General features: G+C 46.2%; 2 protein-coding genes across 2 annotated transcripts in view; one reads left to right on the forward strand and one right to left on the reverse strand.

Annotated features, from left to right (window-relative positions):
• Nucleotides 1–15,089, reverse strand: part of ASTN1 (astrotactin 1) — a 303,431-nt gene that overhangs the window by 3,741 nt on the left and 284,601 nt on the right. The window contains exons 20-22 of the mRNA XM_004596275.2: nucleotides 14,487–14,622; nucleotides 9,460–9,560; nucleotides 1,277–1,460 (exon numbers count right to left, since the gene is read on the reverse strand). Of these exons, the coding sequence (XP_004596332.2) occupies nucleotides 1,277–1,460; nucleotides 9,460–9,560; nucleotides 14,487–14,622 (421 nt within the window). The remainder of the gene's footprint in view (nucleotides 1–1,276; nucleotides 1,461–9,459; nucleotides 9,561–14,486; nucleotides 14,623–15,089) is intronic.
• Nucleotides 3,491–5,857, forward strand: LOC105942400 (E3 ubiquitin-protein ligase TRAIP-like). Its single transcript, XM_058660703.1, is given in 2 exon segments — nucleotides 3,491–4,304; nucleotides 4,641–5,857. Coding segments are annotated over 2 exon segments (1,485 nt in total). The 5' UTR covers nucleotides 3,491–3,965; the 3' UTR covers nucleotides 5,787–5,857.

Raw genomic sequence — 15,089 nt, forward strand, 5'->3', positions numbered from 1 at the left:
CAACAAGTGCCAACATTTTGTTTGAAGATTCTCTTTGTGGCTGACATTCAGTACAGCAATGCAGATGCCTCCTGGAAGAGTTGCATTGTATCTCAGAGCACCTGCCTTGAATGCTGGCCCTACTCACCAATCCGGCTTCCTGATAAGGTCAACCCTGAGAGTCAGCATGCAACAGTCCTTGTACCTGGGTGGCTCTCCCCCACAGGAAGATCCAGACTGAGTTCTGGGCTCTGGCTTTGGCCTGGCCTCTCTCAAAAAGCAAAAATCATAAAATTAGCTTTATTATGATGTCAATATTTTTGTAAAGATGTATTTGTTTTTATTGCAAAATCAGATATACAGAGAGGAGGAGAGACAGAGAGGAAGATCTTTGTCTGATTATTTACTCCCCAAGCAGCCACAGCAGCTGGAGTTGAGCTGATTCAAAACCAGGAGCCAGGAGATTCTTCCGGGTCTCCTACATGGGCGCGGGTTCCCAAGGCTTTGGGCTGTTCTTGACTGTTTTCCCAGGGCACAAGCAGGGAGCTGGATGGGAAGCAGGGCAGCAGGGATTAGAACTGGCGCCCATATGGGATCCCGGGCTTTCAAGGCGAGGACTTAAGCCACTAGGCCATTGCACTGGGTCTGATGTCAGTATTTTTAAGAAAGTCTATTCTCTAAGTGTGTGGGGGAGAAAAGGAGCTATCATCCCTTACTTCTTAAGTTTCAAAGATCTCTATTTTGGCCCAAGAACCTCAAATTGGTGAGCACTGAGTTTTGGGAAGCAGTGGACCGTGGGGTCAGGAGCTGGTCAATATATGCTTTGTAGCTTTGGCCCAGACATTCCTTAAGCTGAGTATTTAGATACTCACATGTTGCCTTTCCAAAGACTGTGAAATTTAACTTGAAATTAGTCTGTAGAATTTTCACAGCAATTGTAAAGTCCATATGAAACATTTTTGGATAACCTCTTCACCAAAATACCATTTTCTCTCACAAGACCAAGCTTTTGGTTCCTATAACTTTAGCGTTTAGAACATGTCAATATGATAAAGCAGGATGGAGGTAAAACAGGTTAAGAAATACGTTTTATTTTAAGAGTTTAGAAATGCACTCATGGTCACTTAAATAAAGCTACCCAAAAGTGATCTGAACCCTCTAAAAGTTGTGGAATCACTCACTTTAAGCATCTATGCTCAACCAGAAATTGGTGCAACTTTACAAATGCGGTATTACAGTGTCAGAAACATGGAATTTCAAAGGAGCTTTAAATGAGACGATATGCTTCACTGATTACCTGGGGCCTAGCTCATCCTCACATCGCCAGGTGAATTCCCCAAAGCTTTCATAGTGCTGATTATAGTGGTAGAGAACTCGGTGTAAGGTGGGGGATCCCAGGTCCAGAAGGGTGTTGTAGGCCGTCTGCTGCTCCTTCCCACTTGTGTAGCCATTGAAGAGGTTGTAGATTTTGTCAGCTATTTCTTAGGAGGAAAGAAAGGCAAACAGGCAAAACATACATGAGGTTACTTCAAGAAGGTTGCAGAAAAAGTGGACGTCGTGGTCTAACATGGGATGCTTGTAATCCTCATCAAAGTGGCTAGGACTGAGTCCGGCCTCCGCTTCTGATGCAGCTCCCTGCTAATGCACAAACTGAGAGGCAGCAAACGATGGCTCAAGTCCTTGGGTCCCTTTCACACACAAGCAAAGCCCACTTGGAGCTCCTGGCTGACCCAACCCCAAACAGTGCAGCCATTTTGAGGAGTCAAGTAGTGAATGAAAGATCTCTCTCTCTCTCCATTGATCTTCCTCTCTCAGTCTCTGTATTTCAAGTAAGTAAGTAGATAACTGAAGAAATGTGTTCAAAATTAAAATAGCTATTTAAATTTATTCTGGTGTAAAAAAGCATTTATGTCAAAACGTTTTTGGCAAAGTGGCAATGATTTTTGTATGATCTTAGCAATTTTTCCTATAGCGCACATAGGATTTTATCATTAAACATTTTCTCTTTAAATCTGTCTTGACTTTGTTTTCATTTGTTCAGCAATATATAAGTCATCCAATAGCATGTTAATTAAATTCATGTTGTAAATTTTCTATTTTTTTCTCTGTTGTTGATTGTGTTTTATGGCTTTTCATTTGGGGGGGAGGTTATAGTAGAGACTAACACAAACATATATGAAGATACAATGCAGTATGCATCTCTGCTTCCAAATCAAAGATGGACTCCCACTGAAACTGTTGAATGTATCTTGACGATTGGATGTTAGATTCTCTGCATTGTTCACACTTACAATGTCAGGATATACTTAAATAGCAGAATGATCGAGAAAGACTGATTGTGAAGGAACAAACTATTGAAATGACATGGGGAAAATTGGTGGTGGGGGACAGGGATTTGGGAAGGGATAAAGGGAGAGGGAATTACCAGAGCCTATGGAACTGTATCACAGAATAATAAATTAACTTTAAAAAAATCTGTCCGAGAGATCTATTTTCTTTTTTTTTTTTTTTAAAGATTTATTCATTTTATTACAGCCAGATATATACAGAGGAGAGACAGAGAGGAAGATCTTCCGTCCAATGATTCACTCCCCAAGTGAGCCGCAACGGGCCGATGCGTGCCGATCCGAAGCCTGGAACCTGGAACCTCTTCCGGGTCTCCCACGCGGGTGCAGGGTCCCAATGCATTGGGCCGTCCTCAACTGCCTTCCCAGGCCACAAGCAGGGAGCTGGATGGGAAGCGGAGCTGCCGGGATTAGAACCGGCGCCCATATGGGATCCCGGGGCTTTCAAAGCGAGGACTTTAGCCGCTAGGCCACGCCGCCGGGCCCGAGAGATGTATTTTCATTCCCTCCAGCAGGCAGCTAGGATCTGGTGAGCAATGAGCTGTGTTTCATTCATTGGTGATAGAAATACTATGTCTACTGGTTCTGAAGCCAATGGTTCAGACTACCTTACCCTCTGTTGGCTCAAAGGCATGACAATCTGATTTCCTGTCACAATTCCAAGTGAATTCAGAGATGCTTGTAATAATAGGACACCAGGAGATTCCTTGGCTCTAACTAATAAAATTTCTACTCCTACTCCACCCAGACATTATTACAATGTATTTGCTTTCCTATCTTGCCCATTGCCTAAGAGGTGGGAGTCAGATTCTGTGACTTGTACAAGGGACTAGCACAAAGCCGGACAAGTGGTAGACCAAGGAATGCTAGCTAAATGCTCCTGAGCTTGGGAGCAATCAGACTCTACTTTGTAGAATGATTTCCCATGATGTCACACCAGTCCTTCCGCAGTCAGACTTAGGGTCAACACAGGCAGCTGCATGAAACAGAACCTTGGTTCAGAAACCCACTTAGATTTTCAGGTTGTTATATGGGATGAAGAGACAAAGACAATGGCGAGTTAGACAATAAAGACCCATGATATCCTGTTATTCATTATGACATGCTATTAACAAGAATTTTGTGTATGTTAATTCTAATGCTTGCATAATCAGTGGAATGCATTATGAACATCCCTGTTCATGTAAATGAGAAGATGCAAAGGACGGGGGGCAGGTGATCACCTTAAGGTTACCTAACCAGTGTGAAATGGAGTTGAGGTGTAACAATATGTCTGCCATTGCTACCTTGAATTCATGTTCGAGTTGGTGAAAGGCAATCAATTTTGGGTGGAGGAGGCAGAGTCTTAGGGGCAGTAAATCTGGGTCAATTGTTTCTGGTGGAAGGCATCACAGTGGGACAACCATAGGTGCTAAGTGAGGAGTCACAATAGATGTGCAGAAAATCTCTCACTCCTGGTTGAGTCATTAAGGAGCAGAAAGGCTATCCTAAGAGCTGGGTTCTTTACAGTGGGAATCTGAGTGTTTACTGAGAGAAGAACGATCAATGGAGGAAAAACGTTTTTGATCAAACCAATTGTAAGTATCACTGAGCTTCCTATGTCACTCCTACACTGATGCTGGTAAGTTCTTGCTTCTAGGAATGGAAACAATGGCCCGGGTCTCCAGCCCTGGTGATGACACTGGTGGCCGTTTCCTTGGCTACCGGGGCCTGTGGGGTCTAACCGTCATGCCCATCCACGCATTGTGTACTATCTCTCGAGATGTGGCTGCCATCCAATGCGGCCACACCTTCCACCTGCATTGCCTGATTCAGTGGTTTGAGACAGCACCAAGTCGGACTTGCCCACAGTGCCGAATCCAGATTGGCAAAAGAACCATTACCAACAATCTCTTCTTTGACCTTGTCCAGGAGGATGAGAGTATTTTGGATCCAGAATTCCTAAAGAATGAACTGGACAGGGCCTGGCGGCTTGGCCTAGCGGCTAAAGTCCTCGCCTTGAACGCCCCGGGATCCCATATGGGCACCGGTTCTGATCCCGGCAGCTCCACTTCCCATCCAGCTCCCTGCTTGTGGCCTGGGAAAGCAGTCGAGGACGGCCCAATGCATTGGGACCCTGCACCGACAAGGGAGACCTGGAAGAGGTTCCAGGTTCCCGGCATCGGATCGGCGCGCATCGGCTCGTTGCGGCTCACTTGGGGAGTGAAACATCGGATGGAAGATCTTCCTCTCTGTCTCTCCTCCTCTCTGTATATCCGGCTTTCCAATAATAATAAAATCTTATTAAAAAAAAGAATGAACTGGACAGTGTCAGAGTCCAGCTATCTCAGAAAGAGACAGAACAGCCAGGCTATCATTGACGCCCTGCGAGACTCACTGGAAGAATACAATGCCACTGTGGAATCTCTTCAGAAGGCCTTAGGCAAGGCTGAGATGCTGCAGTCCACTTTCCAGAAGCAGATGAAGTACTTCGAACAACAGCAGGATGAGCCCAAGCAAGCACAGGAGGAGGCCCGTCGGCTCAGGAGCAAGATGAAGACCAAGGAGCAGATTGAGCTTCTACTTCAGAGCCAGCAGCCCAAGGTGGAGGTGATCCGACACATGGGTGTGGGACAGCCGGCGGTGGAGCAGCTGGCTGTGTACTGTGTATCCCTCAAGAAAGAGTATGAGAATCTAAAAAAAGCACGGTAGGCCTCGGGGGAGCTGGCTGACAAGCCGAGGAAGGACTTGATTTCCTCTAGAAGCAAGTTGCAAACGATCTACTCTGAATTGGATCAGACTAAGTTAGATCTGTGGTCTGCTCAGAAGGACTTACAGACTGCTGACAAGGAAATCATGAGCCTGAAAAAAAAGTAAACAGTGCTGCAGGAAACCTTGAATCTGCTACCAGTGGCCAGTGAGACTGTCAACCGCCTGGTTTTAGAAAGTCCAGCCCCTGTGGAGATGGTGAACCTCAAGCTCCTCCGACCATCCTTTGGGGATGATATTGACCTCAATGCTATGTTTGATGTGGATACTCCCCCAGCCCGGCCCTCCAGCTCCCTACATGGCCACTCCAAGAAGCTCTGCATGGAGCAGGCACACTATCCTGTTCAAAATGTCTCCAAGAAGGTATTCAAAGGCTCGAAGCAGGAGCACCAGCTCTTGCTGGGTGGCCAGTGCTGTGCAGGAGAGCTAGATGAGGAACTGGCTGGCACCTTCCCTCCCTTCATCTGCAATGCTGTGCTGGGCCAGAGACAGCCCAAGAGAGCAAAGACAGAGTTCTGTCGAAGCACAGATGTGGTAAGAACAGGATTTGATGGGCTTGAAGGGCGGACAAAATTCATCCAACCTACTGACATGGCCATGATCCACCCATTGCCTGTCAAACTCAAGGCCAAGACTAAGCAGAAAGTGGGAGTGAGACCTCTGAAACCTACCTCCCAGGCCAAGCTGGACACCTTTCTGTGGCAGAGAGACTAGTGAACCCAGGCAGTGGCCAGATGTGTGCTTCCAATTTGTAGGTCAAGCACTGGCCAGGAGAGGGTTTGGGTTTTTTTTTTTTTTTTTTGAGACAGGGGAGCATGCAGTGGCCCCTCTTCCAAGGGAGTCCTGGGAACAAGGACAACAAGCAGGTGGGTGAACATGCACCTACCTGCCCACTCCATCGTGCTGGGCCTACTTTGGGGAGCTGGTGTGGACACACAAGTGGTTGTTGGCCTATCTGCCATTGTCAGAACACAACTGTCCACACCATGATACTATGTTCAGAAACAAACATGATACTGTATTCAGAAGATCTGTCTTAGGTCATGACTAGTTCTGGCTCCTGCCGTCTCCATGGAGAAGTTGTATTGCATTATAGTGTCTCAAGAACTACCTGACACGCCTCTTCTATTCATTTCTTGACCATGAGTCTACATTTATTGAAGAAAATGGCTTCTGATCACTTTCTCCATTTCTCAGTTCCTTTGTAGGTGACTTTGCTTTGCAAGTCAAAACATCTAAGTCTAAAGACCTCCAAACAGCAAAGTCAATCATCATTCCTAAGAACGGTTCCGCTTTTGAGCTAGAAAATCTTAACATCACAGACAATGAATACAAGTTCCTTTCACAGCTTCTCTACTTCTTCCTACTATGCAATGATGGGTACTTGAGTGCCTTCTCTACCTGACCTGGTTCACTATTCACTCAGGGCACGTATCCGTCCTGCATGCATGCCTTCTCTACCTGATCTACTTCACAGGCCTCACGACTAGTGTTCTCCAACAGCTTGCTTTCTCTTCTGCCCATTTTCTGCCTCCCCAAGGCTGCTGGGAACTCCTGGAGTAAAACTAAAAGCAACAGAATCAGAAATATCCGGTGTTTCCTCAGTATTCTGTACCTGTCTCTCTCCACAGGAACTTCACCATAGGAATTCTTCCTCTTATGCCACATCCAGTGCACTGGCCAATCCTTTTCATTCTGTCCTCAAAACAATTTAGAATTATGCTGCCTCTTACTACCTCTACCACTACTATCCTAATTGAAAATAATGTTCCATTTCTCCTCAGAAGTTCCATCACCTCCTTACTTGCCCACTCCACAAATTCCATAGTTGACCTTACTCCATTCCAAGTCTGCAGTCAACATAGCAGTCAGGATGATCTATAAAATATTGAGTCTCAACAAACTACTCTTCTACTCAAAGTTCTTCAGGAAGTCCAATCCTAGTGCCAAGCAGACTCGTGCCCCACAGACCATCAGACCCAATGGTCGGAGCCTCTGGGCTTCTTCCCCTACCGTTCTTCAAACTCTGTACTTTTCCTCTTCCATCAGTAATGATCTTCATTCAGGGACCATTGTGTTTTTCTCCCTCACCTTCTTCCCAAAACATCCAGCTAAAATTCTACCCCCTCTACTTTCTATCCAGTGTCGTTGGTTATCTCCATATCATCGTCTGAAATTCTCTATGTTTTGCTGCTTTTCTGATGTTGTCACTCATCTTTGCCAAAATATAAACTCCAGGAAGCAGAGTTTTGCTCCTAGTACTTAGTATATGTATTTAGGAATGGCTTAACATTTTGTTAAATGAGTGGATAAATTCGTGAAATATGATTATACTTGCATCATTGGGAAAACAATCTAAATCTAATTATTTCTTCAGCACCTACTACCAGGGCCGAATAAATGATGGCAAGACCAAATAAAGGAATGGATGGCCAGCTGTGTTTGGGATCAGGGTGGGAAGATGCATGCTGCGGGAGTAGTGGATGACAATTTGCTTCTGCTTAGTCAAGATTTGTGAAAAACGCTTGGAAGACTCAACTCTCAATCTAGACACCAAGCCTGAGAGGGTTGATCTCATTATGGACATAAGCCTGCACCTGATGCAGGGAGAAGGCTGATTTCAGGAAGACACTGATACAAACTCAGTTACACAAGGTCTTCAGTGTCATGTTTCGTAGAAAGTAACTAGTTTAAGCAAAGTGATCATATAAAGGATAGAGTTGCTTCCAGCTTAATTATTACAAACTGAAGTCATGCTTTGGGTCACTTGAAAGATAATTCCCATTTGTTATTAGATTTAAGCTCATAACCAACTAAATTATATTTATGATCACCATCTGGGTTTGAGGGAGACAAGCATATGGTTATTTTGGTAGAACTGTGAGAAGTGTTTTAATTTGCAAGGATACCCTCAATTAGTCGGACTCATTAGTCTCCAGATGTGCCCTGAGCAGCCTTCTTCCTAGCTGTGGCACACAAGGACCTGGCAGCCTGACTTCATTCTCTCTGCAACAGGCTGGCTTTAGCGCTCCAGCTGGTCCAGTGGGGTCTCAAGAAGTCCTTGTCAGATGGTACAAGCAGGTAGAGCACATTTGGACACACTCTGTAGGACTAGACTGGCACTATGGAGAAAGCTAGCAGCGATGCATCCCTGGCAAATGTCCTGACACTGGCCATTCTTTCTTCCAAAGCTGTTGTCTATCAACCCATCCTAGCAGACAGCATCACACTGTCTCCCTTCCACTTAAAAATATCTCCCTGTTGTTGTACCAGCTTGTTACCAACTCAGCAAGTAGCTCCAAGTTGGTACAACAGCCTCCAGAGATACCAGCAAAATCTCCAAAGCAGACGCAGGGAGGCAACTTCTCACAATACATGAATGACCTTTAAGAGACCTTGTTAGGATCTTGAAGCAGCCATGCTCTTAACATGCTGTGACTCTATTTAGAAGTCATGTAGTGTTACAAAACTGATTTTAATCAAAATTAGGTGATTGGAGGGATGTCATTAAATCATTCAGTCATAATGTATCCTTTATCGAAGTCTGCACAATCTAAACATCCAATATGAGTCAAGATCTCTCTTACTATACAAACATTATCAGTTCCATGATATGACATAGATATTGACAATCGATCGTATTTATTTATTACTCCTGGAGTCCTGAAAAGTGATGGCTAGGATGGAAAGATTCTAACTGTGGATGGAAATGAGAAAAGCTTAGAGCAGAAGATGACATCAAAAACAGAGGGGCTGGGGGAATCCCAGAGCCTATGAAACTGTGTCATAAAATGAAATTAAAAAAAATGTTGATACAATAAAAAAAAAACCAGCCCTCTCGAGAATATCAGGGGCTAAGAGGTGAGTGAGCTTTCTGTGCTGTGAGTGTTGGTGGAAACTTCCTGTTCACTGGAGGCTGATGTAGCAGAGGCTTGCAGCAAAGGGGAGCAGTTGTTCACCAAGAAACTTCAAAATACAGAACCAAAGATGCTGATGCAACTTTGTTAGGGAGAGAATGGCAAAAGCAATTAGCTCCAAACCCGTATCCTTGCAAGTCATCTTTCAGATGTACAAAGACCTATGGAGAGAGAGCGAGCGGTTCCAAGGCTTCTAGAGGGCAAGGTCACAGGTATTCTATCCCACACACGCTCAGGGACTTTGGTAGGGCTTCCCACGGCTTCTTGACATAGACCATGTGGAATAAACACGGGCATCGGAGACTTCTGCCAGAGAGAGGGGCTTCCCAGTGCATCTCAAGACACAGTGCTGGCTCCCTCGCCCCTGCAGCTCAGGTGATCATGTCTGAGCACTTTGCTCCCTCCTTCTGCATGGCAAGGGGAGTCTCCACGGTGTCTGTGCAGACTGAGCCAGCTTCAGCATCTCTTACCTTGTGCTTTGATGTCATCCACCACTGGGCAAGGGGTTTTCACAATCACGTCACTGGGCCTGGAGCGCCGGCCCGTGTTGTCCACTCCCCACAGCGTGAACCTGGCAGGGAGGTGGGAGAACAGCATTACCAGAAGGAACATGGCTGACGACTGGACCTCTGGGTCTTGGCTGACAATGGCCTTGCCCGGATGCACAGCTCCTGGCCCTGGCTGCTTTTCTCACCCTGAAGCCCAGCTCTGGCCATCACACAATCAGAAAGCTGTGACCTGAAATCTCTCACCACTTCCTGGTGGGTCTTGGGCTGTCATCTACTACTTTAGACGTACCAGCTGAAATAAGGCATCATGGTGCAGAGCACCAGGTCCCCAGACCAGCAGCCTCAGCATCACCTGCCGCAGGGAGCAGAGAAAATCTTTCGAGTCCCAGAAGAACCTCCTGAGTCAGAAACTCTTCAGATAAAGACCTGAAGCCTGTTTTTTACTGAGCTTTCCTGGTGATTCTAATACCAGTTAGACTTGGCCAAACACCATTCTGATGGACAAGACCTTAAGAAACTTGGTGTGAGCCTCACATCCCCTTCTCTGCACAACAGAGCTGATGACAAGACTCCTTAGGAGCCAGTGTGGAAATGACACAAGAAAATGATGTACAGAAATGTTTGCAGCAAAGATGATTGGTGGCATGCATTGTCTTAGTTCTCTCCTGTCTCTGCTGCAGCTACTCAATGCCTTTATCCAAAGGACTAAGAACCACCTCCCTTCCCTACAGCCAGAAGCCAAACAGCCAGCCTGGAGAGGCTCTGGGCTGTGTGTGGCTGGGTAATGCATTGTCCACGCCCAGCCCAGGCTATTCGACAGAGTGCTACCCACTCACCACAACCCAAGATCTGCAGAGGTCAAGTCATGGTCTCTCGGAACTGTCAAGATGCAATTCTAACCACCCTGCCAGGAAGAGGATGACAACCTGGCTGCAGCTCTGCTACGTACAGGGAGTTTGATCATCGCCATCCCACGAGCCCTGGTGTCTGCCCAGCACCCCTTGGTCCGAAGAACAACATGAACACTGCCTGTCTTGTCCCTTTCCTGCTACAAGAGTCCGAATCTATCCACAAACACAGATTTTCCTTCCTCTTGATACGGTTCAATGGGGAAAGGAAGAGTGAGGCCCCACATCAGGGTAGCCCACCAAAAATTATACACTGGACCTGAAAAGGCTGATGGCGAAATAGAAAAGAAATTAAAATCGCTCGATGATTCAGCCAAGGAATACACAATCTATTCAACAGGAAAAACACTATCCTGATCATCGGCTCTCAGCAGATGGTGGCAGGTCTGGAGTGTGGGCCTCGGTCTTCTGCCCCAGTTCTCATAGCTGGGCTGTCGCTACTAGATAGCACCTGTCGTTCCTGACTGTTCTGAGTTGCATCTAAGCTCCTGTCTGGGTCACTGCTGAGGCCCAGCTGCCACCTGACTCCACCAGGATGAGTCCATCTCTGCTTGGGATTCCTGCTTGCCCTCCAGTGCTCTGAGCATGACCTGGAAAGTGCAGGCCATGGCTCCAGCCTGCACAAGACTCCCTGCCAGATATTTATGGTCACTGGGCTTATAGCTTCCATGCGTTGCTTTCAGCTGCTTCTTCTTGGTGCCTGCCAATATTCAATCCTGGGCCTAGGTTCCTAGTCACGTCTCTGCACCAGGACTTGAAGGGTCCCAAAGTTCAAGTAATATAGACTGTCAGAGAAACACTGTCTGCCCACCTCACAGCCTGGGAATTCTCATCCCTAACCCCAGCCTGGGACAGCGCTCAACCCAACCCCGCGTCTCCAAACTCCACCTCTCCAAACCCCACCTCACAGCCTGGGACAGTGCTCAACCCAACCCTGTGTCTCCAAACTCCACCTCACAGCTTGGCAATTCTCTTCCCTAACCCCACGTCTCCAAACCCCACGTCACTGCCGGGGCTATATTCACACTTGTGTCACCTCTCTGGCTTGTTCTGCTTTGCGTCCTGTCTTCAGAACAGTGCCAGCCAAACTCTATAGGATCTTGCAGATAAAAAAAAAATGTCTATGCTTAAATTTTCTCTGATGGGAAAATTGACGAAAAGTTTAAGACTTATGCTCTTTCTAATTTGAAAGCATGATGATTTTTCCATCTGCAGGAGGCATTACTAGAGAAGGAAATGCCCTTTGATGTGGGATTTAAGCATCTTAACATGTGCCCTAACCACCTAACTAAACAGCCACCCACCACAAGACCTGCATGCTGATGGGCATGGAGGAACCCTAAGCTTCCTTGCAGAGAAAAACTGCGTGGTCAGTCCAGTCCCTTGTTGCTCTCGCTTTCATGGTGGACAACAATGAGTGTCCAGTAAGTGCCCTGTGCTGAATAATCTGCTTGCTGTTATATGCCCACACAGGCAGTGACTGTTCTGGGTGCAGATGTGGTATTATGTGGCAATGGCCTGGAAGACAGGCAGGCCACCTCCCTACTGTGAAATGAAGGTATTGGAACAGGTACACTCTAAGATCCCTCTAACCCAGGGGCTAAGAACTGTGTGGGGGCATGGGTCTTTCTCAGAAGCGCATCCTTCCATGTAGTTCAGTCAAATCGCAAGATGGCAAAGGCAGCCAGCTGAAAGGCACTTGTGCCTCCATAAAGCTCGAAGAGCCAGCTCTGGGCTGCAGTGTGATGGAATAAGACTCTGGAACAGCCAGGAGTAAAATGCATTGTGTGAACAAAACACGGGCCTCCCCTGGCTCCTGCGTGCTGGCACCTCCCCAAACCAGCACGGTGGTTCTGGACAAGTCACTCAGTGTCCTCAACTCTAAATGGAGAACAATAATGATTACAGGAAGTCCACTCCTGTTAAAAACGAAGACTTCCATTTTGGTCTTGCCATGGTCACTTGCTGGGTAGAAGCTCAGCTAGGCTTGGGGCCAAGTAGTCCCAACTCCTCCTTCTGGATGCTTTCCCTAAGGAGCGAACTGACACATGGATTTCTCCAGATCTTTCCGGAGACAAGGATACTCCCAGGCCCGCCCACGTCGTCCTCTTCCTGTGATCTGTAACACCACCTAGTGGACGCTTGCAGTCCTCTCTCCTCAGCCTCACGCCCAACTTCCAACTTCTTCCATCAACGTTGACAGAAGTTCTTGTTCTTCAACACATAGGAGGAGAATATTAGAAGACCACCAAGAAGCGCAAGATGGGAGGAGTGGCTGGCCTCAAGTCTTTGATCAGGAAATGTAGCCAAGTCACGGCAAAATGAGGATGGTCTGTAGAGGGGCTCTTGTTGGCAGGTGTAAAACACAGTCATGCTTGCTCATTGGAACACTGAAATTTCTGACCGACAGCTTGACCTGGTGACAGGAATTACGTAGTCCTTATTCTAAGTTTTAAATTGCACTGACATTGAAACCTCTTAGGACACATTAGCTTGCAGTCTGTTTTCCCAGATCCTTGTTCAGGCAAAATTCACTCTGTTTCCGAACAAAGGGCCCAGGAAGAAGAAACTGGACAAAGTTCACAGCCCTGTCTCACAGAGCCGATGGCATCCGTTGGTCTTGGCACCATCACCTCTGTCTGTATGTCGCTTGGCTTGATGTCATTTGTTTTCACGGTTAAAGGCTCATGGTTAGCCCTATTCCTCCTTATACTGAAGATATTCAGCCTGAACGTCCAATTGCACCTTGCAGTCAGTGGCACTCCAATTGTCAAGAGCTTTTTATCTTTTGACTGCTTAACTGTACAAATAGAAATGATTTATTCTGGAAGCCTTGCCTCTGTTCTTATGACCTCATCTATAAACTGTTAAATGTTTTTCATGCTGATGGGGTCGAAAGGTCCTGGAACTCCATCACTATGGATGCTGCTTTAGCCCCCAGATTTTTCCATCATGAATTAGATTCTGTCACTCTCTCATGTATTTTGGCATCTTCTATGTCTCTGCCTCACAAATATTTTACAACTGTTCCCAGGCCAAGCAGAAAATGGATGAAGGGTTCACCAAAAAAAAAAAAAAATAGGCTTGTTTTAAGGCTTGTTTATTTCACTGTATCTTCTTTGAAGAAAAATGCTGACCAATTCTACCCTCTACAAATAATTTCAATGTCCCTGGAGCCAGCTTTCTAAAGCAAAATTCTTGGTATCCCAGTCCTTTCCTCTGAAAAGAATTTATAATCTACCCTGATTTAATAGTATTTGCTTTGTTTTCCCACTCCCAGCCCCTGCTGGTACCCCTTCATGTATTGAAATTCTACAAAACCCAGTTTAGATGACACCTGTTCTCACTAGAACAGCATATCCTTCGGTTTCGTCATCTCCTTATTCTGCTGTAAACTTGGAGAAGGTGCTCTGTTATACTGATCTGGATAAAATTTCCAAGTCTGGAATTCTGTTCCTATAATTCAGGCACAGTTCAGGGGAAGCCCCAGGCCAAGGTGTTGGCAGTTCGGGTTCCTTAAGCAGCTCTAAACATCTGCTCTGTGCCTCTCTCCTAGTTTCTGGCCGTCGCCAACCATCTTCAGTGACCTTTGGTTTGTAAGCTCAGCACTGCCTTGATTCCACTACTTCCACATAGTGTCCTTTTCCTTAATTCTTTGTTATGTTAAAAAACCCAAAGATTTAACAAACATTACGATATATATTTACTAGGTACTGTGTAATTCCACATGTGTATATTGTGTGATGTTGAAACGAAGTATATTTATCTCCTCAAACATCTGCCATTTATTTATGGTAAAATCACTCATAACCCCATCTTCTTGTTTTCTTTTTATGAGAGAGAAATACATAACATAATAACATTGTCTCTTGTCACCTGCTTTGAGTCAGGATCAGCTTGGTTGAAGCAGACTTTTCAGAGAGTAAGCCCACAGATGAAAGACCGCTCTGCCCCCTCTCTTTCTCTCTCAAATACAGAAAATCATTTTTACAAGATGAAGTAAGGAGTTGCTAACAACAACAACAAACAAATACCTGTGATTTCCAGAGCAGGCTGTCCAGCCAGGGGTGTGTTACTCACATGTAAATGGTGTCAGGTTCCAGGCACCTTACGATGAGAGAGATGGTGCTGGCCTGCTTGTCGGGAACTTGTGAGGGCATAGCACATGGCGACTTGGCCCCGGAGATGATGTCATCCACGAAACTCAGCACCGTTTCTGCCCACAGGGGAGAAGGAAAAGGTGTGAGCATCAGTTCAAGGAGGGCTTTAGGTCAACACTGCGTCATCAACTCCTAGGAGGCAAAGACCTGGAAGGCATGGTCTTTCCGTTTCATGTTCAGCTATCCAATGTATACAGATATCTGTCCCCAGTTGGTTCAGCTCTGTGACTCTTTGAGGAAGGGTTCTTTGTGTGGACTGAGAGCAGTTGTTTAGAGCAGTGGCCACTGTCACACCCAGTAGAGCCTCTAGAGGTCAGAGGGAGGCCAGCTGGGTGTGCAGGGCAGTTGTGTCTGCCTGTGATCTTCACTAAGGGTCACTGGATGCTCTCTGTCCTGAACTGGATGGTGGTCGTCACCCCTGTGGTGGAAGCCACACCTCATTCTTAGGTTTTGGGGATTCCTTGGGTTGGCCTTTTCCGATGTGTAGACATTGAAACGCTAAGGCATGGAACATTTGTTGTGG

The sequence above is a fragment of the Ochotona princeps genome, chromosome 2 (assembly GCF_030435755.1).
Source record: "Ochotona princeps isolate mOchPri1 chromosome 2, mOchPri1.hap1, whole genome shotgun sequence".
In the NCBI taxonomy this organism is placed as follows: Eukaryota; Metazoa; Chordata; class Mammalia; order Lagomorpha; family Ochotonidae; genus Ochotona; species Ochotona princeps.